At 43.9% G+C, this 20,942-nt stretch overlaps 1 protein-coding gene and 1 long non-coding RNA gene across 3 annotated transcripts; one reads left to right on the top strand and one right to left on the bottom strand.

Moving 5' to 3' along the window:
- Nucleotides 1–5,497: 5,497 nt before the first annotated feature.
- On the bottom strand, nt 5,498–12,891 carry LOC309529546 (sphingolipid delta(4)-desaturase DES1-like). The gene is made up of 3 exons (XM_082217869.1): nt 12,686–12,891; nt 8,206–8,948; nt 5,498–6,590 (listed from the first exon to the last, which is right to left on the bottom strand). The coding sequence occupies exons 1-3, from the start codon at nt 12,765–12,767 to the stop codon at nt 6,444–6,446; spliced, it is 972 nt and encodes a 323-aa protein (XP_082073995.1). The 5' UTR covers nt 12,768–12,891; the 3' UTR covers nt 5,498–6,443.
- Nucleotides 12,892–13,013: 122 nt separating this feature from the next.
- On the top strand, nt 13,014–15,605 carry LOC309529686. 2 transcript variants are annotated; one of them, XR_014218305.1, is made up of 3 exons: nt 13,014–13,209; nt 14,520–14,587; nt 15,052–15,605. It is a non-coding gene; the product is annotated as an uncharacterized lncRNA (long non-coding RNA). The 2 variants fall into 2 exon arrangements; XR_014218306.1 differs by having other exon boundaries at nt 13,014–13,705.
- Nucleotides 15,606–20,942: the final 5,337 nt, after the last annotated feature.

The raw sequence follows: 20,942 nt of genomic DNA, 5'->3' as shown, positions 1-20,942 counted from the left end.
TCCCTAACAAAAATTCTCCCGGTTTTTTTACAAATGTTAATTGGAACATTTTCTTCAGCTCGTTGTATATCATTTCCCAATTTTTTAAAATCTTACTACAGTCCCACCACATAGGGTAAAAAGTCCCTTCTTTTTCTGTGCATTTCCAGCATATATTTGAAGTAGTTTTGTACATCCTTCCTATCTGCACTGGTGTTATATACCATCTATACATCATTTTCATGTAATTTTATTTCAGCAAAGAACAATCTGTAAATTTTAAATCAGTTTTCCACAACCTTTCCTAGTCTTCCAACATAATATTATGACCTATATCTTGTGCCCAGCAGTATTCACAATTATGCCATACCATGAATTGTCATTAACATGATACTGTACAAATTGTAATTAATAATATTATTTTTTAACAGCGACGTAGGGTTGAAGAAGCACGGAGAGAGGGTGCTGGTTCAGTCAGAAAAGTGGGAGCACATGACGAGAGGCCTGGCTGAGTTTCAGAGGACAGTGACCCTTGCTTTTACTTCTTCCCTGCCTGTTTTCATACTTCCAAAAGTCTTCACACTTAAGAACTGTTCCTCACATTTCCTTTTGCATAGCTGCCTCATTTTCGCTGCTTCAGCACTACTCAAGTTGCATGCACGAAAAAGTAAACATTTCCTACAAGAGACACAAAACTTTTGATTCCTGAATATGCTAAATGTATCCAATATTAGAAGTGCTGGGGAAGGCAGCGGTCTTTTTATTTTTATTTTAATCACAGGTTTTTATGAGTATTCCTTTTATACACCAGCTTGGGACCTTCTCTTGTCATATGGCTTTGAAGATGAGCTCTGAAGGAAGTTGTGTCCTTGGGACTGTTTTACCTTGCAACTGCAGCATTGAGTTATCAGAAACCTTGTATCAGCGCAATTCATCTAGCCCAATTCTGCATATGCTTACTTGCACATAAGTTCCACTGAAAGCAATGGGGCTTCCAAATAAGTGTGCACAAAATCAAAGCCCCTGGTCAGTGAACTTTGTGAGGATTTTCGAAGAATATATTCATATATTGAAACAAAGCAGATTGATATAGAGTACAGTGGTACCTCGGGTTAAGAACTTAATTCCTTCTGGAGGTCTGTTCTTAACCTGAAATTGTGTGGTGTAGTGGTTAAGAGCGGTAGTCTCGTAATCTGGGGAACCGGGTTCGCGTCTCCGCTCCTCCACATGCAGCTGCTGGGTGACCTTGGGCTAGTCACACTTCTGTGAAGTCTCTCAGCCCCACTCACGTCACAGAGTGTTTGTTGTGGGGGAGGAAGGGAAAGGAGAATGTTAGCCGCTTTGAGACTCCTTAAAGGGAGTGAAAGGCGGGATATCAAATCCAAACTCTTCTTCTTCTTCTTCTTCTTCTTCTTCTTCTTCTTCTTCTTCTTAACCTGAAGACCACTTTAGCTAATGGGGCCTCCTGATGCTGCTGTGCCGCCGCTGCACGATTTCTGTTCTCATCCTGAAGCAAAGTTCTTAACCCGAGATACTATTTCTGGGTTAGTGGAGTCTGTAACCTGAAGCGTATGCAACCTGAAGCGTATGTAACCTGAGGTACCACTGTACAGGAATGCACTTGCTATCCTTTTTCCTGTGCCAGAGGTGCTGGGGCAGCATGAAGATGGGTACCATATTAAGGGAAGGACACAGAAAGGGCTGCATTGAGGGTATGAGCAGAGGTGGATTCAGTAGGCAGAGAGCCTGGGGGTAGGGTTAGCCATAGTATTTCCTCTACTGTCCTAATAGCTCTCTCACCATTCAACTTGACTATCCCTATTCTTCTCTTGACCTCCCCTGCCCGCCGCCACACCACATTCCTCTATTTACTTTTTCCAAGTTCTGCCAATTCTTCATGGTCTTTCTAAATTCTATTGAAATATAAGCCCATTAGCTGTTGTATGGAACAGATCTTTCATTTTCACTAACTGCAGATGTAAGCATAAAGCTTTGGATTGAGAGTAAAAGCCCATGACTAGGCTTCCATATGCATTAGGCGTTTACTTTTCTACCACAACATAACTTGTATTACTCATACCTTGCTGGTAAAGCTTGGCTCTGTTGCCTGTGTAAAATGCATTCAGCAAAAAAGAGGCAGAAATAGATCACAAGTGTGACCTGCATCAAAATTCTGCAGTGTATACTCATAGCTAGCTCATCAACCATGTCTTTTCCCAGGATACTAAAAACAAGTATTAGGGAAACATCTGGCTCATGGGCATAATAACACCTGCCAGGACTCCCTATTTAACATCTCTCCATTCGCAGGAGAAAAAACAGTATGGAAGCAGCTGGAGGGACTGCCTCATGATTTCAATTTTCTCTATACCCCTTGGCACGGGGACATTCGCAGGGGAACTGAAGGAAGCAGTGGTGTGCCCGCTCTTAAAGAAAAATTCACTAGATCCTTTAGACCTATCCAATTACCACCCAGTTTCAAATCTTCCATATCTGGGTAAGGTGATTGGGAGAGCGGTTGCTGAACAGCTTGGTAGGTTTCTGGAGGAAACATCGGCTTTAGATCCATTTCAGTCTGGGTTCCGTCCTGGTTTCAGGACCGAGACAGCCCTGGTTGCCCTAACAGATGATCTCCATAGACAACTGGATCGAGGCGGGTCAGGACTGCTGATCCTTTTAGATTTGTCAGCAGCCTTTGACATGGTCAATCATGATCTTCTGGACCGCCTCGCCGATGTGGGGATACAGGGCATAGCCCGTAAATGGCTATAGTGCTAGGGTGGCACTAGGGAGGGTGATGTCATCGCGCCACTCCTTGGTGTGTGGAGTGGCGCAGAGCGCAATCCTCTCCCCAATGCTTTTTAACATCTTTATGCGCCCCCTTGCCCAGATTATCCGGAGCTTTGGGCTGGGCTGTCACCAATATGCTGATGACACTCAGCTCTATCTGCTGATGGATGGCCACACCGACTCGGCCCCGGACACACTGACCAGATGGTTGGAAGCTGTGGCTGGATGGTTTCGTGGGAGCCGATTGAAACTAAATCCTTCAAAGACGGAGGTCCTATGGCTGGGTCGGGATGGCATGGGGATGAGGGACCAACTCCCTTCTCTTGTGGGGGCCCAATTAGTGCCATTGCCTTCCATTAAGAGTTTGGGTGTAATCCTTGACGCCTCCCTTTCCACGGAGGCACAGGTTACAGCAACAGCTAAGGCGACATTTTTCCACCTTCGCCGCATCAAGCAGTTCGTCCCTTACCTTTCCTACTCCGACCTGGCCACAGTGATCCATGCGATGGTCACCTCCAGGCTTGACTACTGTAATTCGCTCTACGCAGGGCTGCCCTGGAAGCTGTCCCAGAAACTCCAGCAGGTGCAGAATGCTGCAGCGAGGCTCCTCATGGGGTTTCTGCCATGGGAGCATATTCACCCAGTGCTTTTCAAACTGCACTGGCTCCCGGTAGAGTACAGGGTCAGATTAAAGGTGCTGGTTTTGACCTTTAAAGTCCTTCATGGCCTAGGACCCTCGTACCTACGGGACTGCCTCTCCCGGTATGCCCCACGGAGAGCCTCAAGGTCCATAAATAGCAACACCCTAGTGGTCCCGAGCCCTAAGGAAGTTAGATTAGCTTCAACCAGAGCCAGGGCCTTTTCAACACTGGCTCCAGCCTGGAGGAACGCTCTGCCTCATGAGACCAGGGCCCTGCAGGATCTGATTTCTTTCTGCAGGGCCTGTAAGACAGAGTTGTTCCGCCTGGCCTTTGGCTTGGAGCCAGTCTGATTCCCTTCCCCTCTTTCTTTTTCCTTTCTCCTCCTGTGATGAGGCTGCATTTTAATGTTTCAATATTTTAATGTTTCAATATTTTAATGTTGTTTTTAAGTTGTATTCATTCAACTTGTTTTTATTATTGCTTGTTAGCTGCCCTTGGGTGGGGAGGGCGGGGTATGAATAAAAATTATTATTATTATTATACTAACGCATAGAGCATGGGATTACTCTGAACAAGATTAACCTGTATTCTCAATGCAGGGTGGCAAATATGATGTAACAGGCATTGCTGAAACTTGGTGGGATGAGATTCATGGGGAGGACCCAAGCAAATTGTTTCAAGTCCAACAACTTTATATAGTAAACCGCCCTGTGGGTGGGTAATATTGTTGTTATTATTATTAACTAATTAAATTTATATAACAGCAACTGACTGGTCAGGTTGACTTTTGATACCTGGAAAGGTCCTAGAACAGATAATTAAGCAGTTGGTCTGTGGAATCTATAAAATTCTAGACCAGATGCCGATTTCAGTTTAGGACTGACTTGCTTTTAGTTACTTGTGACGATAACAGCAAAGTTTACCTGCATTGCCAGGAATTCCTCTCAGGATTCCAGGATGTTGTGGTTACTAAGAGCCAGCATGCGTTTCTGTAAAACAAGTCACATGTGCAGATTGTATCGAGGCATAGTTGAAATTCAGTTTCTGCTTGAAATACATCACGAGCTCCAACTTCCTCTTCAATCCAGACGACTTTCAACTGCTGCTGCAGATGAGGAACGGCCAGTTGCAACTGCGGCTTGTAGTACAATCTGGAAGGTACAGCATTATGTTTCTCTGGTAGGCTACAAGACTAGGTGCTTGATGAAGTTGATAGTTGGGAAAACAAGAGTCCCATTTGATCAGTGGGTTGACATCTGTTAACTGCTTTAGATTTCCATTGTACATTATGACTGAAACAACTGCTCCACAATTGACTCCTAGGAAGCAGTGTAGTTCTCACATTAACAGCAGAAGAGGTAGTAACCTAGTTTAGACTGCACCTCTTTAGACTCCAGATGAGGATTCATATTATTCCAACAAAAGCAAGAGTAACATTCTGGCCTGGATCTCTCTCTGCCATTCTAGTTTTCTATGTGTAGGAATCTGGGGAGTGGGGGAGCAGCGAGGAGCTTGTTTGCAGTCTGAAGCGCAAATGAGCCACAGGTTTACTGGCTTGCTTCCTTTTTCTGGGAAATGTGCCAAACTAAAGAGAAATAGTGACAACTAAAGGGAAAATAGCTGTTTGTGGGGATAATTTTGAAGAAGCTTGCATGTTTGGTTTAAAAAATTGCACGTTCCTTACCTTGCAGGTTTTACAAGTATGACTAAAACAAAGGGAGGCTAGGTAATTTTGGATGAAATAGCTGAAGCAAGACTCAAGACAAGCCCCCGCAAAATCTGTACTTTAATCCACCAGTAATGAATTACCTTGACAATGAAAAGATCCTCACTGCAGTGCATCAAGTTTATTGCTGCATGCAAGGATCTGTAGGTGTAACGCATTAATTAAGTTGCATAAATGTGCTGCCTATATAACTGACACAGCTTTAAAAACATTGCATAATCACGAGAAAATCCTCTGCCTCCCAGAGATAAGGAAGCAGATAGAATTTGCTTTCCTCAAGAACATTCCACACATTTGTTAAACTTCACTAATATCATCTTTATTCAAGTGCCCAAGAGTTTGGTTTTTTTTTTAAAAAAAAAACAACAACAGCTTTCATATACTCCTTTATAGGAGGTACTTGCATTCTCATAGTCAATGTTTTATACCTTTTATAAACTTGCTACCTGCTGTCAACAACCGACACTCTAGCTCTTGCCCCAGCTAAGAGAGCGCAAGATGGTTACCACGACACACATAGGCTCTACTATTCTGTTTCTAAACTTCAGGAGATCTAGTCTGTTTGCAAAGAAGCATCGGTTTGAAGGCAGGGCATAGCACTTTTGTACAGATGCAGAAAAGAAGGAATGCAGAGCTATACTCAAGGAAATGGGCCTGCTGCAGGAAATGATAATTTAGCTTAATGAAATGTAGAGCATAGGCAGTCAAAAGTTGGTATTCATATCCCTGTCTATTTTGAAGTTATATGAACACTAGCATGATTTAATGGATATATACTTTATAGCAGCAATTGTAAATCCATCAGTTAGGTTAGCACTTGGATTGGCCAAGACATAACTCAATATAGGAGGAGTTGTAGCCAGCCATTTTTTCCAGCATCTACACTAACTAAAACAATTCTGCAATTTAATTTGGAAATTAATGTTTTGTCAGCAAAACATTGAAGAGCCAAAGTTGTGGCAGCAAGTTCAAAATAACCAAGATACACCACTGGTACATTAATGGCCTGAAGAACAATCCAGTGTTCGAGTGAGTAGCAACTGAAACACATTATGTAACATTAATACTAGCATTGTGCATACAGCAAGTTATATTTTAAACTTTAATTATACAAAATAAAGCAAATAGCTTGGAATGTTCTATTTCCAGCAATATTTTAATTCAGAGATCTTGTTCTAGATTGTAATCCATATATATTCACAGTCCAGACTAGGTTAAGATACAAAGCAAATACATCCTGATCAAACGAAACCTTTGTACCAGCTTCCATGAGTCTATGTCCTTGGAGGCGGCAGAGGAATTTTTTTTCACTCCAATTTCACTTCACCTTTTAAATGCCTTTTCATGCGTGAATAAGGGCTGATAGTGTCATCCATCACAAAATCATAAAGCACCTTTACCCAGGAGTTATACTGTGGCAGATGTTCATAGTATTCAGGGGCCATTTTCTTCAGCTGCAATTTAAAAAACCCAGTGTTATTTAGAAAAAAGTTTTGTCAGCTAGACATTAAATAGCCAGTTTTGGAAGCAGTAACCCCACCTCATTTTAACATACCAAGCACATGAGTCTACCCACAGAACTACACTGCCTGATCCCTTATATCCTTGCTTGACCTCTGCAATCTTTGGAGAAGTCCCTGTTGGAGGTCCCTTGTAGCTCAGTTGTACAACTAGTAACTACTGGAAGCAGTGAATTCAGCATGATTGGTGCAAAGCTGTGGAACTCCATCCCAACTGAGATTAGACAGGTAGTCTTTCCTGCTGAACTGCCAGCCCACAACTAAGACTTCCTTGTTCCTTTACACATTTACTGTAGTATTAGATTTTATGATACCTTGTATTCTTTCATTGTCCCATTTTCTATGGCTTGTTTTTATGTACACCACTTAGGAACATAAATGATATATTAACATAAATTAGAGAAAAACAATATTATGAATTTAAAATAAACATTCCTCTTAAACTTTAAAAGATCTAAAGCAGGGATTGGGAGCCTTCCAGATGTTACTACAACTTCCAGTGGCCTTCCAGATGTTACTACAGTTCCCATCATCCCTAGTCGCTGGTCATGCCTGCAGAGGAAGAATGGAAACTGCAACCTCACAAATGCAGGGGGCTAGCAGTTTTCCACTCTTGAGCCAATCACTTGACAGTGCTTTTATTCCCTAAAGCACAACAAAGACAAACAACTACTGAAAACGACTAATATACCCAAAATAGGAGGGGTTTTAAAAAAACTTTTTAAAAAACTGCACAGACAGAATGCAGCTTTAGTGCACTGGTCATACATGCAATAGCCAACATTCATTCACTGCATAACTTCCTAGTCAGGTACAGTGGTACCTTGCAAGACGAATGCCTCGCAAGACGAAAGAGTTTTCCGTTTTTTGAGTCGTTCCGCAAGACGAATTTCCCTATGGGCTTGCTTTGCAAGATGAAACGTCTTGCAAATTCTTGCGAGTTTGTTTCCTTTTTCTTAAAGCCGCTAAGCCGTTAATAGCCGTGCTTCGCAAGACAAAAAAACCGCAAGACGAAGAGACTCAAGGAATGGAATAATTTCCTCTTGCGAGGCACCACTGTAGCAGGTACAAAAAGTATCTTTCCTTTGAAGAGGAGGAGGTTAAACAAACACTAAGGCCGTTTTGTAGAAGTAACAGGTTATGTTTCAAGGTCAGCTTTGAGGCTGTACAAAGGAGTCAACATTAATAGTCTATCCAGCTGTGTCTGAGCTTTAAGCATTAGAAGCAAGGACCACATTTCTGCAGCTGAACAACCTCCATAAATGTATTAGTAGCTGAATATATATCATTGGTCTGAAGTAATATGATATTCTAGTTGACATAAGGTATTGTGTTTAGCCTATTGCTGTGGTTCTAAATACTGGTCTGAAAATATGCTTTGGATCAAGATAAACCACTTTAATCAACATTTACAGCCTTAATATATTTGCCAACCTACATCAGCAAATCACCACACTGTGGTGGAATACCAGCAATCCATTCGTTTAAAATGGAGTTGCTTAACTCCAGGAAAGTAACTAGTTGTAAATGGACACTATAATGTACTCACCAGTGGAAGGTTTTTCCCAGGAACATTAGGGAAGTCATGGTGTTCATTATGGTAGCCAACGTTGAATGTAAGTTTATTAAGCGGACCATAGTAGGAATATGTTTCATATCCCTTTAAAAACATGTAATGTTCGGCTATAAAGTGTCCTGAAATAGGGTGCAAGCCTAGCCCAAGCACAGCTGCTGTTATCAGGTAGACAAGTGATTTTACTCCAAAGACATAGTATACGATAATATCAAAGAGAAACTGAATTGACAAATTCATTATTTCAAGTCGAGAGATTGGTTTGGGATTAATAAAAAGAGGCCGAATAGCATAGAATAGGGGCTGGAGAATAATCCAAAAGAATTTTCGAAGACGGGTACAGAAAAACCATCCTTCAATGGGAAGAGGAATGTCCACATCAACTCCTTCACCGCCAAGATAACGATGGTGATCCATGTGATATCTCTTGAAGGATACAGAGTATGGGATGCCAAGTGCGAGATTGGCAAACATTCCAAACCATCGATTCCACAGAGGTTTACAATTGCCAAAGGCACTGTTGTGGGCTATCTCATGAATAGCCAGAGTCATGGAATGATCAAGACAACTGCCAAACACATATGACCAAAATATAACCCATTTCCACTCCAAATCTTTAACTAGGTAAAGGGCAACTAGCTGTGCAAGGACCATCAGTGTAGCTATCCAGATCAAGTTGTAGTCTGGTTTCATCAAAGTTTTTATTTCTGGGTGTTTACCTGTTGGGAGGAAAAGAGAAAGTTTCAATAACTGCTGTCAATAGACAAATACTCTTTGAAGATCATACCACAACTGAGTCTTATAATTGGATTCTATACATGTTAAAAGTTTGAATATATACAGGGTGCTTTAGTACAACTCTGCAGTCTACTGTAAAAACCACATGAATGAAGTACAGGCACAACAACAGCATCAATGCCATAATGGTTCAGGCGAAGTTAGGGGATGGAATCAGCCTTAGTTGCCCTGACAGAGGTCCATATTTGGGAGATAGACAAGGGGATTGCAACCCTGTTGATCTCTCAGTGGCTTTTGATACAATCGACCATGTTGTACTCTGGGATCATCTTCATGAGCTGGGGCACAATTCCACATTGGTTCCACTCATTACAGAGCCGGATTCAGAGAATGGCATTAGGAGATTATATGTGTGTCCACCACAAGCAGTTGTGTCACAGGACAGTATTTTGTCCTCAATACTATTTAGTATCTACATGAAGTTATTGGGAGTGGTCTTTATGAGTATATTGAAGACATCAGTTGCTGTGGCAGGAGTCAGGTCAACAACTCCCACTAGCATAGGAAGGCTTTTCTCTCGTCCCTCCAAACTGTTTGGGGAGAGGGATTCATGAGAGCCCACAGAACAACACACACAGGGGGAGGAGTAGGGAGATTGTTTCATCATTGTTTCATCATGCAAGCAAAAAAGAGGTTTACACTAACAAGAGCAATCTCCTCAGCACCAACTTAAATTCCACACTCTAGGTGGCACTCAAACTAAGTTTCCTGAATAGTAGACCCATTGAAGTTGATGGACCTAGCTTAGTTGTGCTCATTAATTTTGATAGGTCCACTGTGGGTAAAATGTAGCTGAAGCTACCCTCTGTGTCTAACAAAAAGTCTTCAGTGATACAAGCAACCCAGAAACTCTCCATTCTGAACAAGAAAAAAATATTGATTCTGTAGATGACAAATTCACATAGTAGAACTGGGTGGTCTGAAATGATGTGGCTTTTATGGCAGCCCTCATCAACATTTTACTCTCCCCCCCCCCACTTTCCGAAAACAAGGTAAACAAGGTGCAGGGCTTTGGGAAGGAGACATAAGGGCTCTTGCAGGGTCCTTGAGCCCTCCTGTCCCACCTCCTTCCCAAAGCCTAGTTAGCACTTTTTAACCTTTTGGGAAAAGGTGGGAGTGCTCTAGGACCCTGCCAGAGCCTTGTGACTCCTTCCCAAAGCCCAGTGCCTCCCTTAGCCAGCCTTGGGAAGGCGGTGTGCGGGCACCCCTGCACAGGACAAGGCAGTGTGCGGCCCACTGGTTCCATGTCAAAGTACTCCCACTTGGTATGAAAAATTGGACTGCCCTGCTACTAAAATAAGCTGGTTTATATTTGCATACACAGTTGCATAATAGGTTTGTACACCAGGAGTCTGATTATTTTTTTTTTTGAGACAAAGGAAATAGAAAGAGACATGTGTACTTGTGAATGGCATTTTTAGTGTATAATTTGATCGTTGTCTCCTATTGATGCTTCTCAGGAACTAAAAGGGCTAGAAGCATGCTGTTTAACTAATAATGCTCAGGGCCACCCCACTCTCCTAGCTTCTCGTTTGCTAACCAAGAGTACTGTTACGGCTAAAATCTGGGTGCGGGGTTACTCTGCCACCCAGCTCATCGGACTAAGTCCGTGGGTCCCTGCGGAAGAAAATGAGCTCAGCCGGACACAGGAGCAAACTGCAGAAGGTCCAAGTTTATTGCGCAACAGGTTCAAGGCGAGATTGAACCCAGAGAAAGGGGTGACATGAACTTTTGAAATTTCCCTCCATATCCCAGAATACAGTGCAAAATACATCCCAGTTACATCATGAATACATTAAGAAGAGGTTGGGTTACACAGATTAACATATGGAGGAGGGAGGGGGTGAATATGCAGAGAGCCGGATGGAGGAGGGAGGGGGAATATGCAGAGCTGGAGATATGCGCAGATAAGCACATCCTGAGAAGACAATGGTCCATGTACACATAGTCTGTCACCTGGCATTGCCCAGAGGAAAGGTTTGGCAGAGTGATTTTGACAGGATTACTTGAGAGATTATGGAGGACAGGGGAGGGGTGATGGAGTCCTAGAGAAATTGAGCAAATATATTGTAGTGAAGAAGACATGCCCCCCCCTTCCGTAACAGTATCAAACACCTTGGCATGTGAAAGAAACCTCTACGATCAACCTAAAACCTGAGCTTCCAAATACAGCGACAGGGTCTCCCACACTTTTCCTCCATCAAGAAACTGAGATGGTTGAGCAACTTCACTCACCTGGCTAAATCCAGCTACAGAATGCCAGTGGCAAAAGTAAACTGACCCCTCTTGCAACCTGTTGGCAGATCATTTTAAATTTTGCCTGCAAACTAGACTACAGCCATCCATTCCTTCATAGAGAGACAGCCTACTGAAAAGCTAGCTGACTGAGGAATTAAACCCACATTCTATTATATAGTAAAAGCAGACGTTGTCCTTTCCACGCCCTTCAGCGTGGGGGTATATTTTAGTCATTTTGTCCAGGGTACACTTTGAGCACATCACTGAGGGCAGCACTAACAGCAGGGTATGAAGAACAACTTCTCCCTTTCTTTTATCTTCTCTCACAACCCACAGAATGTTTGGACATTCCAAGTTACTACCACATTTGCCATGGCAATATCTAGGTCTAGTAGGCCTACCCAGTCCTACACATCAAAGTCCACCTTAGAATGTTCCCTGGAAACAGGAAACAGATGAAAGCTCCAAAAGTAAGAATCAAAGATGGGGAGCCGGGGAGTGTCCTCCGCCAGTAGGAAATTTGAAAACCACCATCATCAGCATTTATTCCAATCTATATACAGTGGTACCTCGGGTTAAGTACTTAATTCATTCCGGAGGTCCGTTCTTAACCTGAAACCGTTCTTAACCTGAAGCACCACTTTAGCTAATGGGGCCTCCTGCTGCCGCTGCTACATGATTTCTGTTCCCATCCTGAAGCAAAGTTCTTAACCCGAGGTACTATTTCTGGGTTAGCGGAGTCTGTAACCTGAAGCGTATGTAACCCGAAGTACCACTGTACCTCTTTTTATCTAAAGATCCCATCAGACTTCATGTTGGCAAAAGCACTGCACCCTGCGAAAACCATTTCAAAAAGCCTGTTTGGCTGCCACCAAGCAGCAGCTGGGCATGGCGAAGTCCTCAGTTAACCAAGGTCGCTTTGAACCACCTCCCCGCATATTATGCGCAGGCAGATTTCGAAACTGAAAAGAGAAAAAGCGGCGTGCCGGGGGGACAAGGGAAAGGAAAGCAGCAACGTGCTTGTAACGGGTGGCCGGCCCCAGGCCTTCGGATGTGACGCACTGCGTCTCTCCAGATGTTGGCAGCTCGCTCCCCTCCAACCCTGGGAACTCCTCTCCCCATCACCCAAGACCCAAAGGAGGGAGCGCCGTCGGCCGGGTGGGGAATTCCGCCGAGAAAGCCAATGCCGGGGCTTCCTCCTCCGAAGACAAGAGGCGTCGGTGCGGGGCGCCAAGGGCGGAGGCCGGGAGCAAGACCGGGAGGCGTCTGCCCGCCACGCCCGGCCTCCTCGGGAGCCAAGGAGCGGGCAGAAGGAGGACTCGAGCGCCTTCGCCCAAAAAAAGGCATCGCAGCGAAACGGGGGAGAGAAAGGAAGACGAGACCAAAAGGGGAGCGGCAGGCGGCGAAAGTGCGCACTTACTTAGGATCTCCTTGCGCCGGTCCGCGTGCGGCTGGTCCGTATAAACCCACTCGAAATCCTCCCGAGCCACGGTGTTCCCCATGGCTCTTCCGCGGACCCAGCCCCGTCGCCTCTCCTCGGCCTGCTACGTCCGACCCCTCCAGACGCCTCTGCCAGCAATCCGCTGCTCGGCCGGGGCTGCTGCTGCTGCTTCTCATCTAGAAGAAGAGGAGGAGGAGGAGGAGCTCCCGCCCCTCCCGCCGGTACCAGGTCCCCCTTAGCACAAGCTCATTGGCTGCCATGAGGGGCGACGTCACGGAAGCAGATTAGCAGCCGCGTCTGGAGGAGGAGGAGGCGGGGTGCGGGGGGGGGGAGCTAGAATTGAGGTTTTCGAATATGGGCTTTGCCCTCCTTCTTTGTGCGCGTTTCTCTCTCCCCGCTCAAACGCCGTGGCGGCTTCCTTCAAGGAAAGCACCTTTATGTTTACCACGCTAGCCTTGATTATAATAATGACCCAACACCGTGAATTGCCCCTGACATTTATTGTAATAATTTATACTTGCGTTAGGGTAATAGTACGTTATTAACGTGGTGAAGTGAGGTAGGGCTGAGGGAGCGAGTGACGCGGGGGAGGAAGGCTGCCGTTTCAGTCAGGAAAGTCGGTTAGGAGTCCCTGAAGGTTGGGAGCGAGAGACACAAGAGGAGGCCCGGCTGAGTTTCGGAAGACAGTCGGCCACGTCTGCTTTGTCCTCTTTCCTGGCTCCGTTGCCAAACTTCTTTCACCACCAGAAAACAACTCCGCACTTTTGAGAACTGCTCCTCAACATTTCTCTCGGCGTCTGCAATGGCGCCCCTAAAGGTTTCGCGCTGCTAAGCCACAGGTTGAGCTTGGGACCTTCTCTTGCCCTATATGGCTTCGAAAGTCAGCCCCGAAGGGAAACTCCCTCGGGGAAGGACTTCTTGTCTCGCAGCTGCAGTAGCAGAAGCCGCTGCTGGGTGCACTTTATCTCTATCTCAATTCTGGGCATGCCTACCTTACAGGTAAGTGTGCACCATTTTTCAGTATTTAGGGGTCCAAATCGCCAAGAAACTTAACGAACTTGTTGTTTTTTTATCTTGTATTTTTATCTCGTGAAATACCCCTGGGATCTGCAGAAGAAGAGCAGTATACAAATTTAATTACACACACACACACACGCGGTAAATAATCAAAAAGTTTGATTTTTGATTATGTAACCCGATGTGAAAGGCAGAACCTGGGTATCATGGATAGGCTGATTGTCAAACAGAATAATGACTCCAGTTACAGATAGGTAGCCGTGTTGGTCTGCCATAGTACAAATAAAAAAATTCCTTCCAATAGCACCTTAAAGACCAACTAAGTTAGTTCTTGGTATGAGCTTTCGTGTGCATGCACACTTCTTCTGAAGAAGTGTGCATGCACACGAAAGCTCATACCAAGAACTAACTTAGTTGGTCTTTAAGGTGCTACTGGAAAGAATAATGACTATGGGAGATTTGAGAAACCAGTTAGAACATATAACAGGGGTCAGCAGCCTTTTTCAGCCCTGGGCCAGTCCACTGTCTCTCAGACTTGTGGGGGGGGACTATATTTGGGGGAAAAATATATATATGAATGAATTCTTGTGCCCCACAAATAATCCAGAGATGCATTTTAAATAAAAGCACACATTCTACTCATGTAAAAACACACTGATTCCCGGACCATCCGCGGGCCGGATTTAGAAGGTGATTGGGCCGCATCCGGCCCATGGGCCTTAGGTTGCCTGCCCCTGACCTATAACGTGCACTTGGATACTGCAGGCTCAACTTTAATATTTTCTTTTATCCCCAGCGCTCTTAGAGGCTGCTGCACATCAACTTAGAGCATTTGAAAAGGAGATCATGAGTTACTCAGGAGTGGTAAGAGGGCTGGTTTCTAACATTTATAGGTGGCTCTTTGAATATGATAAGGAGTAAAATGATTTGCTACATATACTGTGGGGGAAAGAGCTAGTTAGACAAATAGAATAAATGACTGGAATACTTTGTGGTTAAAGCCACCATATAAAACAACATCTGCTGCTAGGGAGCTGTAGGTGAAAATACTGCATAATTTGTACTCGACACCAAGGAAGGTAAAGGTAAAGGGACCCCTGACAGTTAAGTCCAGTCGCGAATGACTCTGGGGTTGCGCCGCTCATCTTGCTTAACAGGCAGAGGGGGCCAGCATTTGTCCACTTCCACAGACAGTTTTTCTGGGTCATGTGGCCAGCATGACTAAGCCGCTTCTGGTGAAGCCAGAGCAGCGCACAGAAACACCGTTTACCTTCCCGCTGGAGCGGTACCTATTTATCTACTTGCTCTACGTGCTTTCGAACTGCTAGGTTGGCAGGAGCTGAGACGAACAACAGGAGCTTACCCCGCCACGGGACCTCGAACCACCAACCTTCCAAGCGGCATGTTCAAGCGGCACAGTGGTTTAAACCACAGCACCACCCGCGTCCCATTAGATAAACCCTAATGCTTATCCTATGTGTTGGAGAGGTTGTGGTATGGTTGGTACATACTTCCATATGTGATAGATTGTCCCCAGGTACGAGTGTTTTGGGAGTCGGTATGCCAAGAGATTTGTGCGATTACTGGTCAATGGATACATCCATCTCCAGCATTCATGATGTTCAATATGTTTGTGGGTAGAAATTTAGATCGTAATCATAAAGAATTGTTGAGTCATTTACTCTTGACTGCAGAAGCAGTTGTAGCTCAGAATTGGAAGACACATCGCAATGTAAATATTGACCAGTGGTGCAGCCTGTTATGTTATGTTAACTTACCTTTCACATCTGTTTTGTTTTGCTTTATCTTTAATTTGTATTTTCAAAAGCTTTATCCCACTTGTAAATGTCTAAAAGAAAAATAAAGGCATATCTCACATGAACACTCCCATCCTACACATATTTTCTTGGAAGTTCTGTTGAGTCTGCTGAAATTTTAAATTCTCTTCTGTACTCCAGTTTTATCTATCCCTGACAGACAGAAGTAAGCCTACTGAAAATTGCTTAGAGAAATAGGTGATAATTAAGAAAAAGCAGTGTAATTCTTTTAAGTAATACAGCGGTCCAGCAATGGAGGGGGGCAGAGGAATGGAAGGAGCTACTTGTCTGTGGATGCATTTGCCCTCCTTCATACGCACACAATTTTTCTACAGGAACTTTTCAAGGTGTAGGAACTTTGAACATGCTTGCATCTGGTTACATAAGCAGGGCTGCCCAAAACAACTGAGGCCCCCAATCAGCTCTACCACACAATCTGAAAGTTTCACTTCATCAGTCTTGGTGTCATTACAATGGGCCCTGCATAGCCTCATGGATTGCATGCTGCTTCTTTAGTGCGCCTAAAAACATTGCTACTCCAAGCCACTGTTTGGTTTGTTTGTACAGTCAAACCAGTCCCTCTAGGCACAGAGCAATTAACTAGGACTACCTGTTCAAAATGTTAAACGTAGCATGTACCTGTGTTTGGATGGAATTCTGAGACAGCATTCATTGTGCTGTAATGTTCTAGAATGAGGGAGAAACAGTACCGTTTATAAAAGGCTGGTTGTGTGCCTTTCTCAAAGTCGCTTCACACACAGAGAGATGGCATCCATAAAGAAAACCAAAAGCACATTGAACGTGCCATGTCACATGTAACAAGCACATGTGTCCACTTATTTACCAGTGCACACAACTGAACACAAGGTGTGTTCTTCACACCTGATGAAGTATATGGAGATTTCCTAGAAGAATGTGGTATCTGCATAGAACAGACTTGCACATCCAGGATGAAACACAGGCCCTGTATATTAGGGTCTCAAAAACCTATTTCGGCTGCATGCCTCGGATAGCAAAATTTGAGGCATTGGCTTGGGCACATCACAAGCTGAGCAGGTCTGGAATCATTGCAAGTGATGTGCTGTTCATTTCCCCTGAAATAAATATGCCGCACACTCCATCTCTGCTAACGTAAAGCTGTACACATAGGAATCACACCAAACATATAAGGGCTTAACCATTTATAGAAGGCCCCCCTTCTCTCCCCCCTCCTCTTCTCTCCCCCAACTTTATACTGTATACAGTAGTAAAATCTCACATTTAATATATAACTTATCTGCAGAAAGAACTTTATGATCTGAAAATGGAGACAATGTATGTACTTTTTCACCCAAGAAAACCTTTAAAAAACACAATTTGGGGGGGGGGGAACGGGGTAAAAAAGTCCTGCTTCAAGTTTGGCTCAAATAAACCTATCTTTTTCTAGTTTGTACCAGAATCCTATTAAAAAAATTAAGAGCCCTTACTTAAAATAAGGGGCACTTAATAAGTAACCACTGCATGATATACTGCCCCCACCTCTTATTTCACTTCATCCAATCAAAGTATTGGCTGGAAGAAATCTTACCAGTCCTAAGTAAATAAACTGAGCAAATAACAGTGACAGCTATGCAGGTAGAAAGCAAAGAGGCATGATGACTATCCGCTGCAGAAGCTTTGAGAGGTTGCTGAACAAAGCCTTCAGGGACATGATAGCCCTATCTCACTCACAGGTTGATTGCTCCTTGGTTATCACAAAAAATGTGGGCCTCAGGGAAGGGCTGGAGGAAATGATCCATTAAAAGAGACCTATTCCATGGGACACACACACGGATATCCACTTGTATATTGTAGAGAGTGGAGGAAGGGCTCCTAGTACCGTGTGAGTCAATTGATCATGGGAGACATAGATATGTGAAATTTGTGCAGACCACATGGCAACTTGCCTGCCTGGTGCAAAGACAGCAGATGGCACATGCCAGCCTCATTTGCTTATGACATGAAGTCAAACTATGGCTTAGCACAAATGAACAAACATGGACTTCCAGAAGGAAGCTCACAACTACTTTGCTCCTCTTTCTGTCCTGCTGCTACACTGCTGTAAGCAAAGCCATGGTTTGGCTTAGTGTTATGTCCAATCGCAAGATCATGGTTTATCTTCCCCAGGTAAAGCATGAGCAACAAGTCATGAACAAACCTTGGCTACAGCTCATGGCTTGTCTGGAACAAAATAAACCATGAGCCCTGGGTTCAGATGCAACACTAAGCAAACTATGGCTAAGCTCACAGCAGCCATGTAAGACTAACACTTGTAAACAATAAAAAATAATAACAGAATATGTAACCTAGAACATGCAAGTTACATTGCAAATGATGAGGGATAGCCATGTATTTCAGATACACAGTCCATTGGAAGGCAAACACAGCTTAGGCAAATACATAAAAATGTGCAACCATGAAGAAAATATTACCCAGAAACTAAAAAGATTTGCAAAAAAAACCTTCCAACCCTATTTTTGTTGGGGTTTATTCTTAAAATTCCTTTTCCTGTATTCTTTCTCTGCATTTGTTATTCTGTTACTAAGTGAAAATAAGATTACTGTTAACATATTTGTTAATTCAGAGAAGCTACAGTTTCAGAACTATACTTTCTTCAAAGAAAATTAATTCTAACACAGCAGATAGGAAAATTCATAAATTATTTTTCCCAATGAAGTTAGGAAGTAGACAACTAAAATATGTCTTTCTTCTCTGCTGCAGAATATCTATATTCTTATGCTGTTTTCCATTTAACAATCTGCAAAAGAAAAAGTCAGCGCTACAAAACCATTCTTTCCAATTTCCTGTTATTTTATTTTTCAGGAAATCACTCATTAAAATAGGCACTGTACTAATGTATTTGTTATTCTAGCAGAACTGATTGCTCTGGATATTATATAGCAGTATTTTTAGGGACCAGGTATCACTGTGATGAATAGAATACACTTTCCTCCAAATATTTAGGAATATTTTGCAGTGAATGCATGCTTCACCCTGTTAAATGTACACCTATGGAATAGTATCTTTAATAATTGTGTTGATTATTTGCTGTGTGACAGCTCTGGAGAATTCCTTTGTGAAAATATTTAACAGCTTATATACCACCGTCCAGAACTCTAGTTCTCTTAGAGGTCAGTTTTCCCCAGCAGTGTATGTTTCAGTGGTGCACTGTTCCATCCACCTGGTCATTGAATTAGGGATAAGGAAGGGTTGGAAATGAGGTTTAGTACTGGAATTTATCTTAGTGATTAATGCATAGGTGAATAGATATGTGCCATTTTAAATATAGTTTGGTTTTGCAATGGTTTTAAAAGTGTGTATGTAGGTACATTCAATTTTGAAATGCTTTTCTTCTTTCCATACTGCATTAATTACGTTCCACAAGTGGCATGTCCCAGACACTGCTCTTAGGATCAATTGTAGGAACATAGGAAGGTGCCTTATACAGAGTCAGACTACTCACCCACCTAACTCAGTATTGTCTTCAGCCTTTCAGACATGAGTTTCTCTCAGCTCTACCTAGAGATGGTGTGAATTGAACTTGAGGGCTGCTGCATACAGAGCATGTGCTCTACCACTGAGTTGAGAACCTTCCCATATTTTTTTTTTTTAAGTTTAAAAGCCCAGTGATGTTTAGGATCAATATGAGGTTCAGTGGGTTTTCTGCTAGAGGCTGACCCTGGATACTCATCTGTAAGGCCCTCAGCTACTCAACTGAGCCCAAACTTCCCTCAACATACCGTATTTTTCGCCCTATAGGATGCACTTTTCCCCCTCCAAAAATGAAGGGGAAATGTGTGTGCGTCCTATGGGGCGAATGCAGGCTTTCGCTGAAGCCTGGAGAGCGAGAGGGGTCGGTGTGCACCGACCCCTCTCACTCTCCAGGCTTCAGGAAGCTCTCCGCAAGCCGTGGGAGAGCTGCGCGACTTCGCGCAGCCCTCCCACGGCTTGCGGAGAGCTGCCTGCACCCAGAAGCCTGGGGGGCGCTGAGCTCAGCGCCCCCCAGGCTTCGGGCTTCGCACAGCTCTCTGCAAGCCACACAGCTCTCCCACGGCTTGTGGAGAGCTGCCTGTTCTGGGGGCTGGGGTCAGGGGAAGCTCGGGCTGGGGGGGGGGAAATATTTTTTTCCCTTTATTTCCCCCCCCCCAAGAAAAAACTAGGTGCGCCCTATGGGCTGAAAAATACGGTACTTGCTGCTGCCACCTATTGACATATAGAAAGGCCACTATGGGGTTGCAGTGCTCATCTCACTTTCAGGCCGAAGGAGTCGGTGTTTGTCCACAGACAGCTTTTCGGGTGCTGTGGCCAGCATGACTAAACCACTTCTGGTGCAATGGAACACCATGACGGAAACCAGAACACACAGAAAGGCCATTTACCTTCCTGCCGCAGTGGTACCTGTTTATCTACTTGCACTGGCGTGCTTTCAAACTGCTAGGTTGGCAGGAGCTGGGACAGAGCAATGGGAGCTCACCCCGCCACGGGGATTCAAACTACCGACCTTCTGATCGGCAAGCCCAAGAGGCTCAGTGGTTTAGACCAGAGTGCCACCCACAAACTCCTTCCCTACAGGGTTCTTAGCTTCCTGCCCTAACCAGACTGATTATCTCAATCCTTCTTAATGGACTTTAACTATGTGTCACACTTGTTGTTTTTCCCTTCAGCCTTTCTCTGGTTCCCACATCAACCCTCCATTCAAGTTTCTAATTTCTCTGCCTGTATCTCATTTTAACTCCACCCAACATTCCATCCCACTTCCCTGCTGTACATCTCTATTCCATTCACTCTTCTGTTGCAATGAGGCGCTAAGATTTTGCTAAGATCTGTTCCTAAATCTTGTCTTTTCCTTACTGTCACACAATATTTTTTTAAAAAAACAACCTTATAAACTGCCCTGGAATCAATTCTATGGAAGAGGCCGGAGCATGCCTAGGTACTTAAAAATACTCAAGCACATATTTGCTTGAAGTTTGGATGTTCTAATTTAGATGCCTCTGGGAAACTAATATAGTGGCTTATGAACAAATTAAGATTTTTTTTCCATTCGTTTTCAAAGGGGCAGAGGGAGTAGAAAGCCCAGGGCTCAGCCACATGTACCACTCCTTCACAATGTTCCTGGGAACAGGAGTGGTGCAAAATATTGTGCCGGCTTCATTGGATAGCTTTAGCATACTCAGGAATCGAGTGTTTTGTGTCACTTTTGTAGGAAATGCATACTTTTTTGCACATTCTGCAATCTCAAATTTTTGGAGTTTCCACCACCCCACTCCAATATTTCCATTCTTTCTGGCACCTGCTTACTCCACCCTCCCCTACTGTGTTCTATGTTTTTAGCTGTTCTTATTTTTATCTGTAATCTGCCTGTCAGGGGAAAAAGCGGAACA

This window comes from Podarcis vaucheri (genome assembly GCF_965113315.1).
Source record: "Podarcis vaucheri genome assembly, chromosome: 3".
Classification (NCBI taxonomy): domain Eukaryota; kingdom Metazoa; phylum Chordata; class Lepidosauria; order Squamata; family Lacertidae; genus Podarcis; species Podarcis vaucheri.
This window is presented reverse-complemented; position numbering and strand designations above follow the sequence as displayed.